We start from the raw sequence: 17562 nt of genomic DNA on the forward strand, positions 1-17562 counted from the left end.
GGCAGCCCTCTGCGAGGGCTGCCACTGCCCTACTTGCAACTGAAGTAAGTTCAGGAGCATATCCTGCATATAGCTATACCTTCCTGTCACAGCAGATGCTAAAGAAAAGCTAACTGCAAATACCTTGCTCGCCAATCCTTCTCTTCTCCTGCAAACTGGCTGGCAGAGGTGTTTCCTCAGCACACCTTTCCGAGCTAGTGAAGCCAGGCCCCGAGTTCCACTAAATGCCACCCTACTACTGAAAGGCACTTGTTTCAGAAGGGAACTAGAAAAATACTCATTTCTATACTTTCCAATAGATAAAAGCACCATCTTAAGCAGTTTACAGGTCCTGGAAAGCAGTGAAGAAAACATTTTGGTGGGACAGCAGAGAAAGTGGATTTGGATGGCTGCTGGAGTATATCTGTGGTGGTAAAACATGCAAATCAGCCAGTGATGAGAGCACAGTACTGGAGCACGGGACGAGGAGGGGAACGTACATCTACATACAGCACATGGCATGAGTCATGTCCACATACAATTTTGTAAGAGGACAGCTCCTTCCCTGTTCATTCTCAGGAGCAGTGGGAAAAAATATAGATAGATAGATAAGGCAGAGGTAGCTGCTGGCACTATAGTTCTCTGGCTGTCCCCTTCAGAATAATCAAACACAGTGGTCCAACCTCTGCCAGCAAGTCTACCCTGCCATTTCTCACTGGGGATGCTGGCAAAGCTGTGTTAGTGCAAGCCACAGGGAATGAGCTGGGGATGGGGAGAGCAGAAGGAATTAACTGCCTTGTATTTGAAAGCGTAAAGTAGTAAGTAGCAAGGGACAGAAAGGGACAGAGTATTGACGACACAGAACCGGTTCCACAGCTGTGGAGCTTTTGGGAAGAGAGCATTCTTTGCACAAAGCCTTTTAAACTGCAATGGCTTCTCCAAGATAAGACCTTAGATCCCTTAATTTAAAACTCTCAAAAATTGGAACTATTCAAATACTCTCCAGAATAAATATCTAAATGAAGAGGCAGTGTCTTCTGAGACCACTTCAAAGGCATAGAAGCAAATGAAGATGGTAATTTTAAAGAAAGGTGATGAAAAAAGAAAGTCTCTCCAAAATGCTTGTGCATTTTTGTTTCCTTCTTCAAGCAGAACAGGACAGAAAGAGCACAAGTCAGGAGGAGTCAAGCTCAACATTCATGGCTCAGCAGAACTGACAGCACTGCCAGCTGGCATAAGAGACACAGCAGGAGAAGCCCTGAGCAAACTGCAGCGTGAGCACATCTCCACAGACACCCAGAGCCTTTACAAAACTGTGTCACCTTAAGGGCATATTTAACTCTTGTGCAAGAGTGATTTCAAAAAGAAAGATTTCAGCTCTTTTCCATTTCCTGTCGTACATCCACTGAGGATACTTTGAACACAAAAAATGGCTGCATTCCCAGTGGAATGATCAGAAAACTCTAGAGACCTCTGATGCCTATAAAGTAACGCTGTGCTTGAGAGATTATGAGTGCTCCTATTGCTTGAGCTAACATCTGTATTCAGGTGTTACTACCAGGGCCATCATTGTACCTACTCCACAGACATTTCTGAATATCTTCCGGTTTCTACTGCAGATGTGTTTCAAACTGATGTGCTACCCGCTCTGAATGCTTTTTTGGTAATCAGGTTAAATAACTAATGAGATAGGAGAGAAATAGCAGGGCTTTGCAGCAGCAAATGAAAAGAGAAGTGGATGGGGAAGAGCCTTTTAAGACTATCCATATTCTGACTTACTCCTATTTTAAATAGGAGTGCTTCCTCTGTGCTTCAGAAGGACATGAAGTAGCAAGGCTGAAACAGGAAATAGGATTGCCAAGAAATTCTACTCTAGCACTCTCTTCTACCCTCCCACAGCAGGATGTGACCTTATGTTAAGTCGTCTCTCAAACTCATGTTTCTCACTGGAAACATGTTGGCATTACCTCATGCTTTTTACATGTTCTTCCACTAATTATAATGAATATTTATGCCACAGTATATTAATATGCATTTTCCCCAGGAGCTTGATAAGTTACACATTAACATAACAGTTTTAGATTTCTCACATGCCACACACCGTTTAGGACCCACCTTCAGTTATTGCTCTGTAACACATTCTTGCATAAGTATTTACAAAGGTTTACTTAACTGCAGTAACTGTTTCGGAAAGGGATAAAAAGGATAAGGTGGGGTTTTTATATTTTTCCACAAATTCATCTTTTTCCAGTTTGAGAGTCTTTTCCTACTTGGAAAAGTAGGAAAAAATAGTATTAACTGACCATGTTTGAAAGTTAATACGCATACTGGGAAAAGTAACTGTAATGATGATTCTTTGTACGTGAACTGACATTACACAAGAAACCACCTGACAATTGTAAGATGAAAACAGATTCAAAGAGACCATAAAGAACTCACTGAATGCAATTAACTTCGCATTAATTAATTAATCTTCAGCAAAAATAAACATATACACATTTAAAGGCACATTTGAGAACTCCAGATCACATACTTTTAAAAGCAGCTTGCAGATTTCGTATTTTCCTTTTGCTGCTGCTTCATGTAGAGGAGTGAATTTCCACAGGTCTGCCACATTGACAGAAGCACCGTGCCTCACTAAGAGTTCAGCCACTTCGTAGTGTCCATAAGAACAGGCATTGTGCAGGGGTACTAAACCACTAATCAAAGAGAAAGTATTAATAGCTACAGAAAATAAAATCCCAATATGCAATCATACAAAGTTCCAGTAGATAAAACTCCCACTTCCACCAGACTGGTATCTTTCAGTCTTCCCAATTTTCATGGCTTTATTTCCCTGCTATTAGAACATCAATTAAAACTTCATTACCCTACTTCAGTTCCCATCCACGAGACTTTTAAATACTTAGCAAGCACCAATGCTAGTACTTCCATGAGCAAGTGACTTCAATGCTGTTAACAACAGCCAAAAACTAAATTGCAAGAATCACTGATGTTCTGACTTTGGATATTTGAGTGTAAATTTCAGAAAAGGTATAACACTATACAATGGATTTGAAGTATAGTTGTTAGTAAGCACTGCACACCTGATAGATACAGAAAGATACCCAAACATTTCTTTCAGGGAGAGCCTGCAAAGTCAGCATTGGAAATGTTTTAGCATTGGAAATGAATTATCCCCCAACCCTGAACCAATATATTGGAGTGAAAGACCAAACATAATCACGCTATTCTGCATGATTGCTTTGCAAATAATGCAAAACACCTGTACATGATTCATCTCATTTAACTGAATATTAACTGAATAAATAACTAACAATAATAAAAGCTAACTAACAGAATTAGAAAAATGACCAGAGCTAACCCTGGTATTTTACCTCATGCAATTCAAAACTAATTTTAGATCATTTGAAATAACTTAAAGGCTGCTTTTAAGCACAAAGTCTCCAAAATGGGCAAACGGGGAAAGAGAAGGATCATGTATTACAGTGCCAGGTACGTACTTGACAATGGCTTTGCCAGAAAGCCAAGTATGTCTTAATGGTCTATAAAGCTCCCTACAGTGAATGTCAGGAACAATGCAGAACAACAAGAAGGAGAAGAGAAAAATTTTCAAGAGAAAAAACATGATAGTTACTGAAATCTGAAGCAAAATGAATAGAGGAGGGTAGAAGTCTCACACTAATAGAAAACAGTGGAGCATATCATGGAATGAAATGTACCCTTTATCTTTGGCATGCACATCTGCCCCATGGTGCAACAGATATTCCACCACTGATACGCGGTTATATCCTGCAGCAAAGTGCAGTGGCGTTGAATGACGGCCTTCCAAATCTCTACAATTCACATTCTGAGGGCTGCAAAGTTGCTGCAAAGACAAAAGAAGAAACCAAAATCTAGTACAGAAAAAACAAATAAAAAACCCCACAAAAACAAACAAAAAACAGGCAAATAAACAAAAAAAAAGAAAAACCCAAACTACCTTCCCCCAAATTTAGCTGCTCTAAATTTATGGCTGAAAGTACTTCTATAACAAACAAGACTTAAATGATGGAAGCAGTATGAAGACATTCCTAGTGTATTAGAAAGGGCGAGCCTCTAAATCATCAAGCACCAGGTTCAAGCTCACGTAACTTTCTCCAGATATGTTACCATTTCCAGCTTATGTTGTCTTCAGAAATGTAGAAATATTGAGCTTGGCAATCAAAGGAGCTGCTGGTGCACAAACCTGCTGCTGTTTGAATATTGATATGTATCATGAAGTTCAAGGTGAGAATGCGTGCAGAGTGGTCTATCTGCAGGCTATTTTGCCCGCAGACCAAGTATGAAAGACAAGATCAAACCTCCCTGTGATGCTGGGATTCCATGGCCTGACCCTTCACCTTCAGATTAAGGATGGCTTAAAATGTGAAGTCTGCTACCTGTTAACACTTTTGTTTGCTTGCCTTCTGATTGAATCTTGCACCTGAGGCTTGTTTCTACTAAACTGCGATTATGAGGATCACAGGGTCCGCTTCAAAGAATTACGGCTGTATCTGCAACATTGCATCTGAGGCCATGGAAGACATGACTGGGGAATGAACAATGAAAAACTCAAGAGAAACACCTCAGCAAACCTTATTGCACTACTTTTTAGAAAAAAAAAAAAAAGAAGAGGTTTGCCTTCCCATTTTTTATGCTTTACCATCCACTGGGCACTACTTTCACAACTCTTGTAGCAGAGGCTTCCACAAGCCTTGCACAGCAATACAAAGCGGAAAATTAACATGAATTGCTCAAACCTACCTTCACAGTTTCCAAGTCTCCAGCTTTGGATGCTTCTAACAACCGATAATCCACATCAGATGTGCGCACAGGTGTACTTTCTACATAGGGAAAAAGATGTTTTAGGACTACTTAGGATCATTAAGTTATATTAACTTGTGCTCAACACATTTTCCAAACTGGGGAGGGGGGAGGGAGGGGAAGAAATCTGTTGTCATTTGTAAAAATGCAGCTAGAGTTGTGATGTTCAAGTTCATATTGCTTAAACAGCTGAATAAGGAGTCTTAGTTTCAGTGTAAACCAGTCAGATTTAGACTCCAGAACTGACATTATTCTGCCAAATGGAATTTCAATGCTTTGCTAATCATATGTATGGTAAAAATGACCATTTCTGCATTTAAGAAATCTACACGCTCACTGGGACATATTCAAAGTTTTGCCAAAGTTCAAAAGCACCTTTCAACAATTTCAGCAAACTGCATGAGGCGCCAGTGCACAGCCAGGGTTAAACGTGCTCAATTCAGCAGCTGAATTACAGCCTTTGCACTCTGCACTTCTGCTATGTCTAGTACTACAAAGCAGTGACAAGGGGATGGAATTTCTAAGATGGCTCTGGCCACGTGGTGACTGCCTGCTTTACGATGCTCCAGTTGTGTATGGCACTTCATAGCAACAATGAGATCTGTCCCTTGTTATAAACTTGGGGTGGTTAAAAATAGAATCAGAAGAATGACATAGTGATTGAAAGGAGACCGTTAGAGAGATACCTTTTTTCCTCTTTAAATGACTAAGACAATGACAGGTTTTGGCTTCAAAACTCTTTTTTACCCTACTTCTCATTAGAAACATGGCTGTGACAAAGCAAGCATGCACTGAGGGAAGAGGAAGAAGTGGCTGGAAATGAGTAGTGGATTAGCTGTCCTTAGAGCTCTTCAGTGTTGCTCAAAAAGGAGCTGAAAAGACAATCTCAATCACTTAATTCTTAATAGAAACTGCTTTCTATTGTAGAAGTCACTCCTCTCAAGCTCAAGGATTTATGGAATAGAAGTTTTGGCAGCATGTTGCCTGATCAGCGACAGAAATGACTACCTAGCGCAAAACAAATGGGGCAAGATGAACTTGGGGTTGCAATCCTTACAGCAGAATGCTGTAAGAAAGTCAGTGTTGTAACAGGCTAAACTCATTCTAGATGGGCATGCAACTCCATCAAAAATACTGAAAAGACTTCTTTAAACGTAGAGAACTGGTACTATGTCCTGAGAGGAAACTGCAGAGACGTTGTGAGAAGGTACTTCTTACAGACTAACACAGTCTCTGCAGAATCCAGTCAATTCCTGACTTTGCAGTGTTATCTATATCACAGGAGTGGAAAATGGGTAGAAAGAGATATCTGTTTTCTTAACTAGCCATCCTTACAGAGGGACATCAACTTATCTATTCACTTTGAGGTAGCATTTCCTACTGCAGCCCTATTTTCTCTTCTTGATCAGTGTTTTGTGGCCTTTTTCTATCTCCTTGCTTCCATACTCACTGCAGGAAGAAGAGGAGGAGGAGGAAGTGAGAAGCAACTCCTACAAGCTCAACTGTTAGGTGAAGAAATGCTCTCCGTTGAAGGAAAGGCTAGGAAAGCTCAGGGAAGAAGGATAGTGGCACTTTTAATACAGCCAAAGCTGCCAGCTCCTTTCCTCAAGTCTACCTCGATCCTCTGGAACACTTCCACTAGCAAGCAGTTGGACTCGATGATCTTAAAGTTCTTTTCCAACCTAAATGATGCCATGATTCTAAGTGATTCAAACACATGCTGCAAGAGAAGGATGGCAGCAGGGGTTTGACACGAGTGTTAGTGACTGTGGGCAGAGCATAGCACGCATCAAACTCCTGTTGTTGGAGTGGGTTAAGATTTCAGCTCACACCTTCTTCATCTTAAGTTATTTGCCTTCCCTCGCTCTCCCCAAGAGCACCGCCACCTCAGCGTCCTGAGACAGGGAGAGAATAGATGAGGCTAAGTCCTATACTGGATCCAAAGCTCTGCTCCTTAGCAATTGTTTATCTCTTCTCTGGGCTCCTGTCCTTGTCTTCACAAGACAGCCAAGACCCTGACTTTGGTCAGGGTAAAAAAGGAAATCAATCGGAAACCACAAGAAAGAGAAATTTCAATTCCACTACATTAGAACTTGAGTACCAAAAGGCTGCACTGAGCAAAGAAACAAAACAAATCTTACTCTTCAAGAAAAGCAAAACTAGCAGCATTTTCTAATAAGCATTTGAAAAAATTAACAAGCTCATTTGATGAGCTTTCTTACATTATATGGCCATACTCCTACCAGTTGCAACCAAAATCACAAGCAGCCAGAGTAAAGTTGTATCCACTGGCCACTATGCCATCAGAAAGCTGTTTTCATGGTTGTTATCTCACAGTTGGGAAGTAGCTCAGCAATCAAGTGTGAGGGAAAAAAATCTAATACTATATGGAAAATATTTTAAGCTGTGAACTTGTGAGTCAGGTAACAATCTCTATCAAAATAACTCCAACATTTAAAAAAAATATTTCTTTAACCCAATCTTACAAAAATGAACACAGTAATATTTTGTAAATAATTTCAGCATTCATTTACTAGCTTTGAAATACAGAGAATATAAAGTGTCAACAACCCTACACTACATGCATTTTTTCAGCTTTTGAATCTTCCAGTCTTGAACACCTTCATGGATGTAAGAGAAAGGCTGCTACCTCTCCAATGAAAAGCAGTACAGTATGACATCTGAAATTAGTTTTCCTAGAAAAGGTAAATCGGTGAAAATGAATTTTTAATTCAAAATCAAATGAGTGTTTTCAGAATACTTGTAAGTTTACTGTTTTTTAAAATCAAACTCCTATTCTCTTTAACAGCAGGGGATATGTTTACTTTCTTCTGATTCATAGCTAACATTCTTCTCTCTCAATACACATACATACAGTCACATGCATACTTTAAACAGGTAACGCTACCCGTGTAACCAGCTATGTCTCAGGAGTTGGTACACTTCAAAACAGTCCTTCCTTGCACTGCTGTGAAATGCCTGTTATTTTGCCTGTTTTAAGGCAACATTGTTGAGAACACTGAAGGAAATGAAGTTTCTAGCTACCGTGGGTCTTCTCATCTATCTGGATATCTGCCTTTCTTTGACAACAAGCGTATCCCACTGTAAAGTAAGTTACTTGCTCTGTAGTAGCTACTAATGCAATTATTCTTCTCCCTACTCGCAAAAATTCAAGAGTGACATGGGTAAGAGGATGCAAACCCTCAAGCACTTACATGAAAAATAGTGGCACCCTCTTCAAACATCTATTTACCTTTTTAATGCAAGATATAAACACATTGTTATCTAAACAGATTTTATTGTGAAAGTACTCTGGATACTTTCTCTGCTGGACAAATGAAGTGAAAGTTCAAATGGTTTAGCAACTATCAGTACTTTTCTGCCAGTAACACTGCTTGTGACTGCTACAGCCTGGAGTACCTAACAGTGTGGCTGATGAGAGGAAAAAGGTTTCTCACATGTTCAGCAATATTCCAGTTGCCTTGGAACTTGTTACCAAAAAAACCCCAAAACTCCCCACATTTGCTTTCCTACAATCTCCCTGTACAGCGGCATGCTCTAAATCCACAAGATGTTTATTTTCTTCCCGATTTGCACAAAATCACTGAATTGAGCAGGGCTTTTTTTGTTTTGTTGTGGTTTTCTTCTGAAAAGTATCGCACAGTACATACTGTAGATGTGTGCACACGATGGCAGAAGGGAGGATGAGAAAACTACTGCAAATCTCCTGCATTGAAAAAAGAAATAAGACCCACAGCTGTAAAGGAAAGGGAGAAGCTGAGTTCAAATACACAAGCCTTGATTTTTACCCACCACTTAAGATCTGTTGCACTGCTTCATTTCCCATCTGTGCTGCTGTGAAGCCTTGTAAAGAGATGATGGAGGGATCGGAGCCGTAATTCAGCAAGAGGCGGCAGGTTTGCAAGTGACCTGCTAATGCAGCCCTGTGCAACGCTGTTTGACCAAGTGTGTCCAGTGCATTCATCTGAAAAATCAGCAGCAATATAAAACACTGTTACAATTAAAAGCCTGCACCTGTCCCTGCCCTTAATAATAAGAGCAATAACAAGAATTTTCCCACATACAAATTTATCTATCAATCCCTCTGCATTGCAACTAAACAAAACCAAATGACAAGATAGGTAAACACTCCAATGTAAAGATAATTTACCACAGATGCTTTCCTGTCTTTTAACAACGCACGTTATTTGTTTGCATGGCTAACAGACAACACAGGATCCCCAAAACCATACTTAAAATAGTGATCAAGCTTTTGACAAATTCGATGAAGATCAACCTTGTGCAAGAAAAGGAAAACTCTCACAGAAGAGGAGAAAGAAGTAAATAATTAACCAAACAATTCAAAGATCTTCCAGCTTTAAGGAAATTACCATCTGTCATCCTCAGAAGGGGAATTAACATTACTCACTACCAAGAATTAAAGCAAAACAAAAATGTCGGATTAGGAATTCTATGAAGGAGGGGGCGGGGGAAGAGGTTGGATACAAACAGTCCATTTCCTCCTTACTTTTTGTACTTTTACAGAAATGTTAAGTATAACTGGAAATAATTCTACCCAATACAGGACTGTATAAACAGGCGAAATGGAGTATTGCTTTCAAAGAGTACGATATAATGGAAACCTGCCTGTCAAGATCTAACAGAGTATCTAAATAACTGGAAGCATCTCCATGGGTTCACTATCAGAGAAAGGAAGAGAGTAATAGAGAGCTTTAAAAAGCAGAAAAAACCCTCATGAAAATAACCTTTCAAGAAACTTTGTACCTAGCAGCGATTCACGACAAATTTAAATGCAAATATCCAACAGCTTTTTTACCACTTTATGAAACACAGAACTACTCTATATTCTCTGCAACTCACAACCTGTTATCTGTTTCCAAGCCTACAGATTGCAGGCTGTGAACCGCACGCATAATAGACTCTGTTACTGTACAAAACCACCTTTTTACCTTCTCAAAATCTTTGTGGTGGCAGTGAACAAAGGTTTTGCTTGTTATTTCTCACCTAAAATGCAGTCTGCAAATCCTACTACCTTTCCATGAAAACTAGTAAAAAAAACATTATGGGTAAGATGCATATTCTGTAACTAAATGAAATTTAATTAGGGGGGTAACTACGTAGAAAATATCTACTACCAGACAGGGTAAAAAAATAAAGTAAAATACCTGCAATACAACAATATCAAGCCACAGGAAAGAACAAAGAACTACCACATAAATAAAGCGGAGTGTGATTCGATATTGTCTGAAATTCTGCTAGATTCCTGAACAATTCTACAGGCTGGTAAAGCAGGAATTTCTCACATCACAAACCTCTCTTGCAGGAAGATGTACAGGAGAACAGTTCTGCTTTCTTCTAACTGTGCTCAGCTCATGCCACTAATAGGATTTCCCCAAAAGTTTTGTTTTAAATAAAAACTTACTGCTATCATAAATATTAACTAGATGCTGAATGTCCCAAATCCATCACTTTGTTCAGATGATGATCCTCATCTGTTTCAGGACACCAGATACCTTTCACCACTGATAAGGGCACAGAGAAAAGCAGAAGTCCGGGGCTGTACAGGTTTAATGATGGCAAAGGCAGAATGAAATGAGACTTGTGGATTCTGGAAGTAGCTGATAACACTCTGTTCACCCAAGAATGAGAATCATAATTAACGTCTTCTGTAACACTGAATTCTTGTGTTAAACATTCCTGTACTGAACAAATTGTTGAACAGCAGCAAGGCATTCACACTGCCCAACTCAATACTGACTGTGTACCTGGAAAAAAAAGTTAATATTCATTTGAAAATAACACTGGCAGAGCCATCAGATCCATCATCTCACATGTCGTATGCAGGTCTCTTTTCACCTCCAAATAATTATCTTTGCCAACAATCGATTCTTGTGGCAGAAGAATGCCAGCCATTTGAAGAAATGCCTGCTTACTTCTGGGACAAAGAGGGCTGCAGCTGACAGAGGGATGCATGCAGCAGATGAAGCTGTTTTTTCCCTCAGGAGCAGAATTAGGCTTTGCAGGGCAATTTCATGGGGAATATGTTCACTTTGAGGCAGATCTGCTCTTGCCAATCACGCAGCATTGTCAAAAACCAACCCAAGAATGTACTGCACTAAGGCTGAAGGCAACAGGATTTATTTCCAAATGAAAATCAATTTGAGCATTACAAATTGAAATACAAACTGAGATTAAACTCTCATAAAAATCAAACCTGGTAAGACATATGCCTGCCCAATACTACATCTAAAAACCATATGCCCTTTCAAATTCAAAGCTGAAGTTTAAACTCTATTTGACAAAATGTAAAATATCCAAGGTGTACTGCCTTATTTGTGTGCTGAGAAGGCAGATTGTTCCAGCTGCACTAAAAAAAAATTCCACTGGTCCCCTTTATAAGCAGTCTGAAATTAGAAGGCTGCAGCTCTGAATTACTTTACAGATGAGTTTTCTGCAAGGAGTTAAAAATGACAGATTTGACAGCTTTTATTCCACAGCACGCTGGCTCTGGATCTGGTTTCTTCCCCTTTTAGCATGAGAACAGTCACTCCACTGCTCAAACTGCAACGCAAAAGCAGAATGCAGTTACAAAATGAAAAGTGTTTTTAAGTAAGGCTTTTCATGGAAAGATACCATCCTATACAGTATTTCCCACTGCAGAATTCTTTCTGTTCTTTCCTTTTATCCCTTTCATTTCCTCTTCCTCATCCTGGATATATACAGTAGAGAAATCAAAATGGTCGTGTATCATCAGACACTGAAGAGATTTTTCCTCCCTGTACTGCTGCTGTCTCGGAGCAGCATACACAGTTACAGCAATGTTCCCTTGGCTGCCAGGCACTTGTGGCAGCTCAACAGCTGGGACCTGTTCAGGAAACTTTTTTTGCAAGACATCATAAGCATACCAGCTTTCTGTTGGCATCAAATGCCCTAAATATCTTACTCCTTGATACTACAGCAGCACAAAATGCAACAGCTTCCAAGCACTGCAGTTTTCTCTGTGAGATCTTTCTGAAAGATGTACATTGTAAAAATCACATGTGAAACTTGTGCTCTGCCAGCTGTTCCAGTATCAGGGTATCCTTCCCTGCACAATGCAAGTGTTCTAACTACTCTCCTGCTGCATTTATTCTGAAGACAACTTGCAGTATGTCTCGTGTCTTTGTGCATCACTAACAATAAAGAAGATAGGAGTGAAGAGAGGCTGGTGGCAATTTCAAGCTCTGTCAGAAAAAAAAACAAACACGGGGGGGGAGAGCAGAGAAAAAAGGTCTAGTTTCACTCTGAAAGCTCCTCAATGATCCAGCCATCTGTTCCACGGTTGTCTCTTTGCATAAAAGCTTAAGATTAACGTCACTAAGTTTGGATGTCTAAGCAGTGAAAAAAGTTGAACCACGCAATAGCAACAGATCACACAGCTCTTCATGTCATTAACCATCATAGTCCAGAACCTGCTGCATTTCTGAAAGGAAATTTAATTTTTCGATGCTTATTCTTTCCTGAGAAGATCATACCTCTACCCGAAATGTTGGAAGCAAATGTATTACACAACAAGGTTATTCAAAACCATTTAAGTTTGTTGTGTGGGTCTAGGTAGATGGTGACCATTGTCAAATCCATGATCATGAAAGGCTGGCATCATGCTACTCCAATGCACAGAAATAACTGTATTATGCAAAGATCCATAAAGCCAGGTCCTTCTAGCAGAGCAGAATGAAGCCATTTCTGCTACCATCATGAACAGGGACGCTATCTGTCTAACATGACCTTAGAAAGGCTCATTTTCTCTTGCAGAAGAATAGTTTCAGCATTATTCTTTAGAAACATAATACAGTTAAACAAATAGCATTCATAACATCTCCACACTTGCCCAGAATACCAGTGAACTTGCATGCTTGCAGGTCTTTCTTTCCAACAATCATTCCAGTTCAGAAAAGACTTTAATCCTTTTCTTCTGCACTGCTAGAAAGCCGAATGTCTTTCTGAACATATTAAAATTTCCATGTATCTGTAAATTCAGACAAGGAGCTAGTTATAAGAGGTATCCAACTGTCTAGCAATACAACAAAACAGGATGAAAGCCACTTTTTCATTAGTTCACCACCTTCAAATGAGTTTCTTTTTAAACAAAGGATTTCGACCATCTTCAAAGAAACAATCGTGGCACTTGAAGATTTGCTCATGGGTCTAATAAAAAAATAGTTTATGTTTGAGGATTCTTTAAAGATCCTCTGCTTTTATTTTTCATAAGGTACTTTGAGAATATTCGACATCAAATAAGCAGTGGTGTGAAATGCTGTTTCACACTTTAGTTCAGGCAAACAAGTAAAAACTGGGTATGGCATTTAAAACCACAGACATTTATGATCAACATTCTTCAAGAAAATTCTAAGAAACCCCAAGGTTTCTCACCTGTGCTTTAGATGTACAGTTGACAGTCAACTTCTGCAAACTCAAGTAACAAGCTAATGAAAATATCTTCACTGACCATGGAATGGGCATTGCTTAGACATATCATGCTGATGTGCAAGTGATGTGCACCAAGGACTTCTTCACAGTCCAAATTACAAATCTAGTCTGTGTCCTCAGTAAGGGCCAGCAAGGCACACCAAAATAAGCAAATTGTGGGTATAGGTTAACGCTTGGCAATACTAGTGATCTCAGAAATATTTCTGTAAAATAAGTCTAGATCAAGCACATGTTATACAAGCAGTCCTTCACTTTCTATTATAGTCTGACATACTTCAAACAGCAAATTTACACAGTGATAAAATTAAGGATAATTAAATCCAGTTCCAAGACCACAAACCATCTCTCATTCATCCTGAGCAAATTACCTAAAGCAATCTTTACTACCATGCTTCATCAGCCCATTTCCCAAACATACATACTTCACGTTATCTCACTTTTGCTGTCTGACACGGATCACAGCTGTTCCTCGTAAAAACAGCAGAGTTTCTTTTCTATTGCTAAAACAATCACAAATTATTTTCAATCTACAAAACTTTACATGACTGTCTCCTAAATCCATTACTGGATGTTTTTTGTGGATCAGCTGTCTGCCTTTTGGCACTGTATTTCAGAAGAAGAAAGTTCCACTTTCTTTGAAGCCCTAGTTACTCACCTTTTTCAAATTGTTACCTCTCTCTCTAATCAGCAGTGGTTTCCAGGAGGTAGATTAAAGCTGACTTATACAGTACCTTTCCTTTGATGGAAGAAATGGTTGCAAAGTAAAGAAAATACGTTAGGCCTCATCCATCCACACTAGAGTAAGCATTTGATATGGGATCACATGGGAACTGAACATATTAAAAGGGGGAGGGCTGCTCAGTGATTGGTTGTGGGATAATTTTGTTTTAATAATTTCATTAATGATCTTCACGCAGGAGAATGCTGAAGGGCACGAATACGAAAAATTAGCAAGAAAAAAATCGAGATTCTCTGTGTACTACTAGACTACAGGAATGGTCTGAGTACTACTGTGTCATGTCTATTAAAAAGGCAACCATGATCCCAGTGTGCACTAGTCCAGCATTTATTTTAGAGATATGGAAGTGCCATCATGTAAGGCAGTGGGGGAATGAATTCCATTCTCGTTGCCTGAGCTCCAAGATTTCCTCTGGTGCTAGTAAAGAGAAGGGTTATAAGGATGATTTGGAAATGGCAATATTCCTTTATGAGGGAAGACTAAGTGTTTGAGGCTTTTAGCCTACCAAAACAAAGGCTAAGAAGAATCAGTTTGCTCACTGAAAATACCTCAGCAAAGGAAGCATCAAAATGGAATAGAGGTATTTAAACTGAAGGAGAGTGCTGTTCGAAGAACAAATGGATATTCACTGTGAGGCTGCTATTGCGGGGGACTAGATTCACCAGCTCGTGAGAACCCTCTCTTATAAAAAAATATAACTAGACAGGATCAAAGAGCTTAGTACATCTGACTACATCTTATGAAGTAACAAAAATTCAAGGCACAAAAAGAGTAAACAGGAAGAAAAAGCTTCCAGAAACACAACAAATGGAAAAAAAAAACCCCACGCAAAAAATCAAAAACCTGTATCATGCTTCAGGGATTAAAGCTGCCATGTCCCAACAATCAGAAACAAAGAAATATCAATGTTAAGAGTGTCTGATGAACTGAATACCTATAGTCAAAGCATGAGCAAGAGGTCAAATGATAATATACAAGCAAGACAAACATTTTAGAGTGATTAAATATGCCTGGTTAACTAATTAATACTCTAGAGCGTATCCCATCTGGGAACTTCAAAGTGCTTCATAAGCCTTAATGACCTACGTCCGATGAAAAACCATGATTGCATTATGTACCATTTTACAGCTAAAGAACTTGGGACACTGATAAAGAGGGACCCAATCTATTGCCATATGGAAAGATATGCTTAATTCTAACTGAGTGGTCTCCTGTCATGCCCTTAAGTGCTTTGCTAGATCATAAATGTGAGTAGCTATCCTCAGAACAACGTATCAAGCATATACCAGGATATGAACGAAGAATGAATTTTAATGACCACCATGTACCTCTATTTGCACACTGTCAACTGAAAAAACAACAGAACACACCACTCAGCATGGTTCCGTAGATAACTGTGGGCCATTCACCACCATCACTCAGTCCACAAGTGACTCATGGATCATGATTTAGGAACCCCTGCTTTAGGACATAAAAGAATTACAAGCTATCATCAGAACGTGCTAGTGACGCAAACAATAAAACTGGGCCATTCCAGTAAGGATGACTTCTTTGAGCTTGCTCCTAACCTGGCTACACAGAGCTAGATTTTCAAGGGAGCACTAATTTAAGTACCTACAGTATAGCAGCAGGCTCTCCAGAAACCCTCAGCACACAGAAACTCCTTGTATTTCAAAGCAGGTAGTGCCTGGGTATCAATGCGCTTGAAATTCCAGCATGTCCAGTTCAGTGCCTACCCAAGTACCATCAGTACTGAATTCATGTGCAAAATGAGATCCATAAAGCCATGATGTATCTATTCCTATAGCAAAATGGATTTTTTTCACTTTCAGTGCATAGGTATGCTACTAAGAGTGAATCTGGGAAAATGATAATGAATGGTTTTAATGACTACAACCGAGACCTCTGGCCCTGCTTCCCCCCCCTCCCCAGGGAAAATTTTGGTATGTCACCACTGCATCAGGATTCTCAAACGCATAAACTCTGTCATGGTATTGTTGTTAAGCTTTTTATGATGCCATTAAAGTACTATGGAAGTGAATCAGCTACAGAAATCTGGCAATGAGCTCTCATACAGGCTTATAAATCCCAATTCATTGTTTCAAAATTAAAAGACCTAGTATTAACTATGCATACAATTACATTGCTCGCACCTCCTAGCACGTCAAGAGTGACACACTAGATTGTTATTACAGGTATATTTCTTCAGTTCTAGCTACCTGAATGAAGATGAAGACTCAAAGAGAGTAATGTGAGCCCCCTTAAAAGCAAAAATAAGATCATTTATATTTTAACCAATGCAAAGAAAGTACACATCAAGAAGAGCTTCTGAGAAAATTAAGTAGCTAAGTATATCATTACCATGAATGTCAAGTTTGCTGCTAAAACTCAGAGAAAGTTCATTCTGAAATACTTCTGAAAGATGCTTAAAAGACATCCTAAATAAAGTTATACTTTCCTCTGCCTTTAACTAATAACTTGCTGTACCATGTGTTTCTAAGCAAGCTTCACCATAGGCTCACAAGTTACTTTGGTCAGCACCTATCAATGGCTAACAGGCATGGCAAAACAATCTGACCAAGAGAGTAAGAAGCAAGCAAGGGCTAAGGGATGCCCAGCATTAAACTACTAAACTCAGTGGCAGCAAAGTCAGACATTGGATATTTTCAAGCCAACAAGACAAAGCAACAAGAGGCACCTAGATGACCACATTTATTAGAAATGAGTAGCAAGGTTCATTAAAAATAAGTAAGCTAGACTCCTAAAGCCTGTATTCAGTTACTTGGAGAGAAGACCTAACTTTCAAATGGGATTCCTGAACATCCTGTACTGATTTAAAATAAACACACTTCAAGGTTAACACAAGAAGCACAAGGCATACAGAAGAAAAAGTAACAACTACCATAAAAACTAACACTGTATTTAACCAATATAACCCTTCTTCTGGCCTTTTGCCTTAAATAAATATATTTAGGTATATTTACCTTTGCTCCATGTTTATGCAGAACTTCCATGACATCATTATGAGCTTTTTCAGCTGCAACATGCAAAGGTGTCATGAAACTAGGGGGTGGGGTGGGGGTGGAAAAAAAAAAAGGAAGATATTAGTTTTACATTCCTAGTATGACAGAGTCCTTTGGAAAATTCAAAAATTTCAGAAACCTACTCTTTGTTTTTCTCATTAACATTTGCTCCTTTCCTGAGCAATAGTTCTGTAACTTGCTTCCGCTTGGGATGCACAGCGGCCACAGCACAGTGCTGCAAAAAAGTAAATATAAATTAGACTTCAACTACACAGATGACAAAGAGCTTTAAGATCCATGACTTCATCTCAATTATTCTGCTGAACATCAGACTACAAAATTTACAAACAGAATCCATCATATTTCAGCTGAAACATATAACATACTGAACAAAATACAAGCTAGTGACGAATGCTAAATTATTCTACTCAGAAAAAGTTTTCATTTTAAAGCTATTTGTCACTTAGGAAAAAAGCGTTATGTTCC

General features: G+C 39.2%; 1 protein-coding gene across 1 annotated transcript in view; it reads right to left on the bottom strand.

Moving 5' to 3' along the window:
- Positions 1–17562, bottom strand: part of TNKS (tankyrase) — a 111941-nt gene that overhangs the window by 21710 nt on the left and 72669 nt on the right. The window contains exons 8-13 of the mRNA XM_019473154.1: positions 17220–17311; positions 17038–17116; positions 8638–8809; positions 4765–4844; positions 3702–3847; positions 2513–2678 (exon numbers count right to left, since the gene is read on the bottom strand). Coding sequence (XP_019328699.1) covers positions 2513–2678; positions 3702–3847; positions 4765–4844; positions 8638–8809; positions 17038–17116; positions 17220–17311 — 735 coding nt within the window. The remainder of the gene's footprint in view (positions 1–2512; positions 2679–3701; positions 3848–4764; positions 4845–8637; positions 8810–17037; positions 17117–17219; positions 17312–17562) is intronic.

Source organism: Aptenodytes forsteri, unplaced genomic scaffold (genome assembly GCF_000699145.1).
Source record: "Aptenodytes forsteri isolate BGI_AS27 unplaced genomic scaffold, ASM69914v1 Scaffold6, whole genome shotgun sequence".
Classification (NCBI taxonomy): domain Eukaryota; kingdom Metazoa; phylum Chordata; class Aves; order Sphenisciformes; family Spheniscidae; genus Aptenodytes; species Aptenodytes forsteri.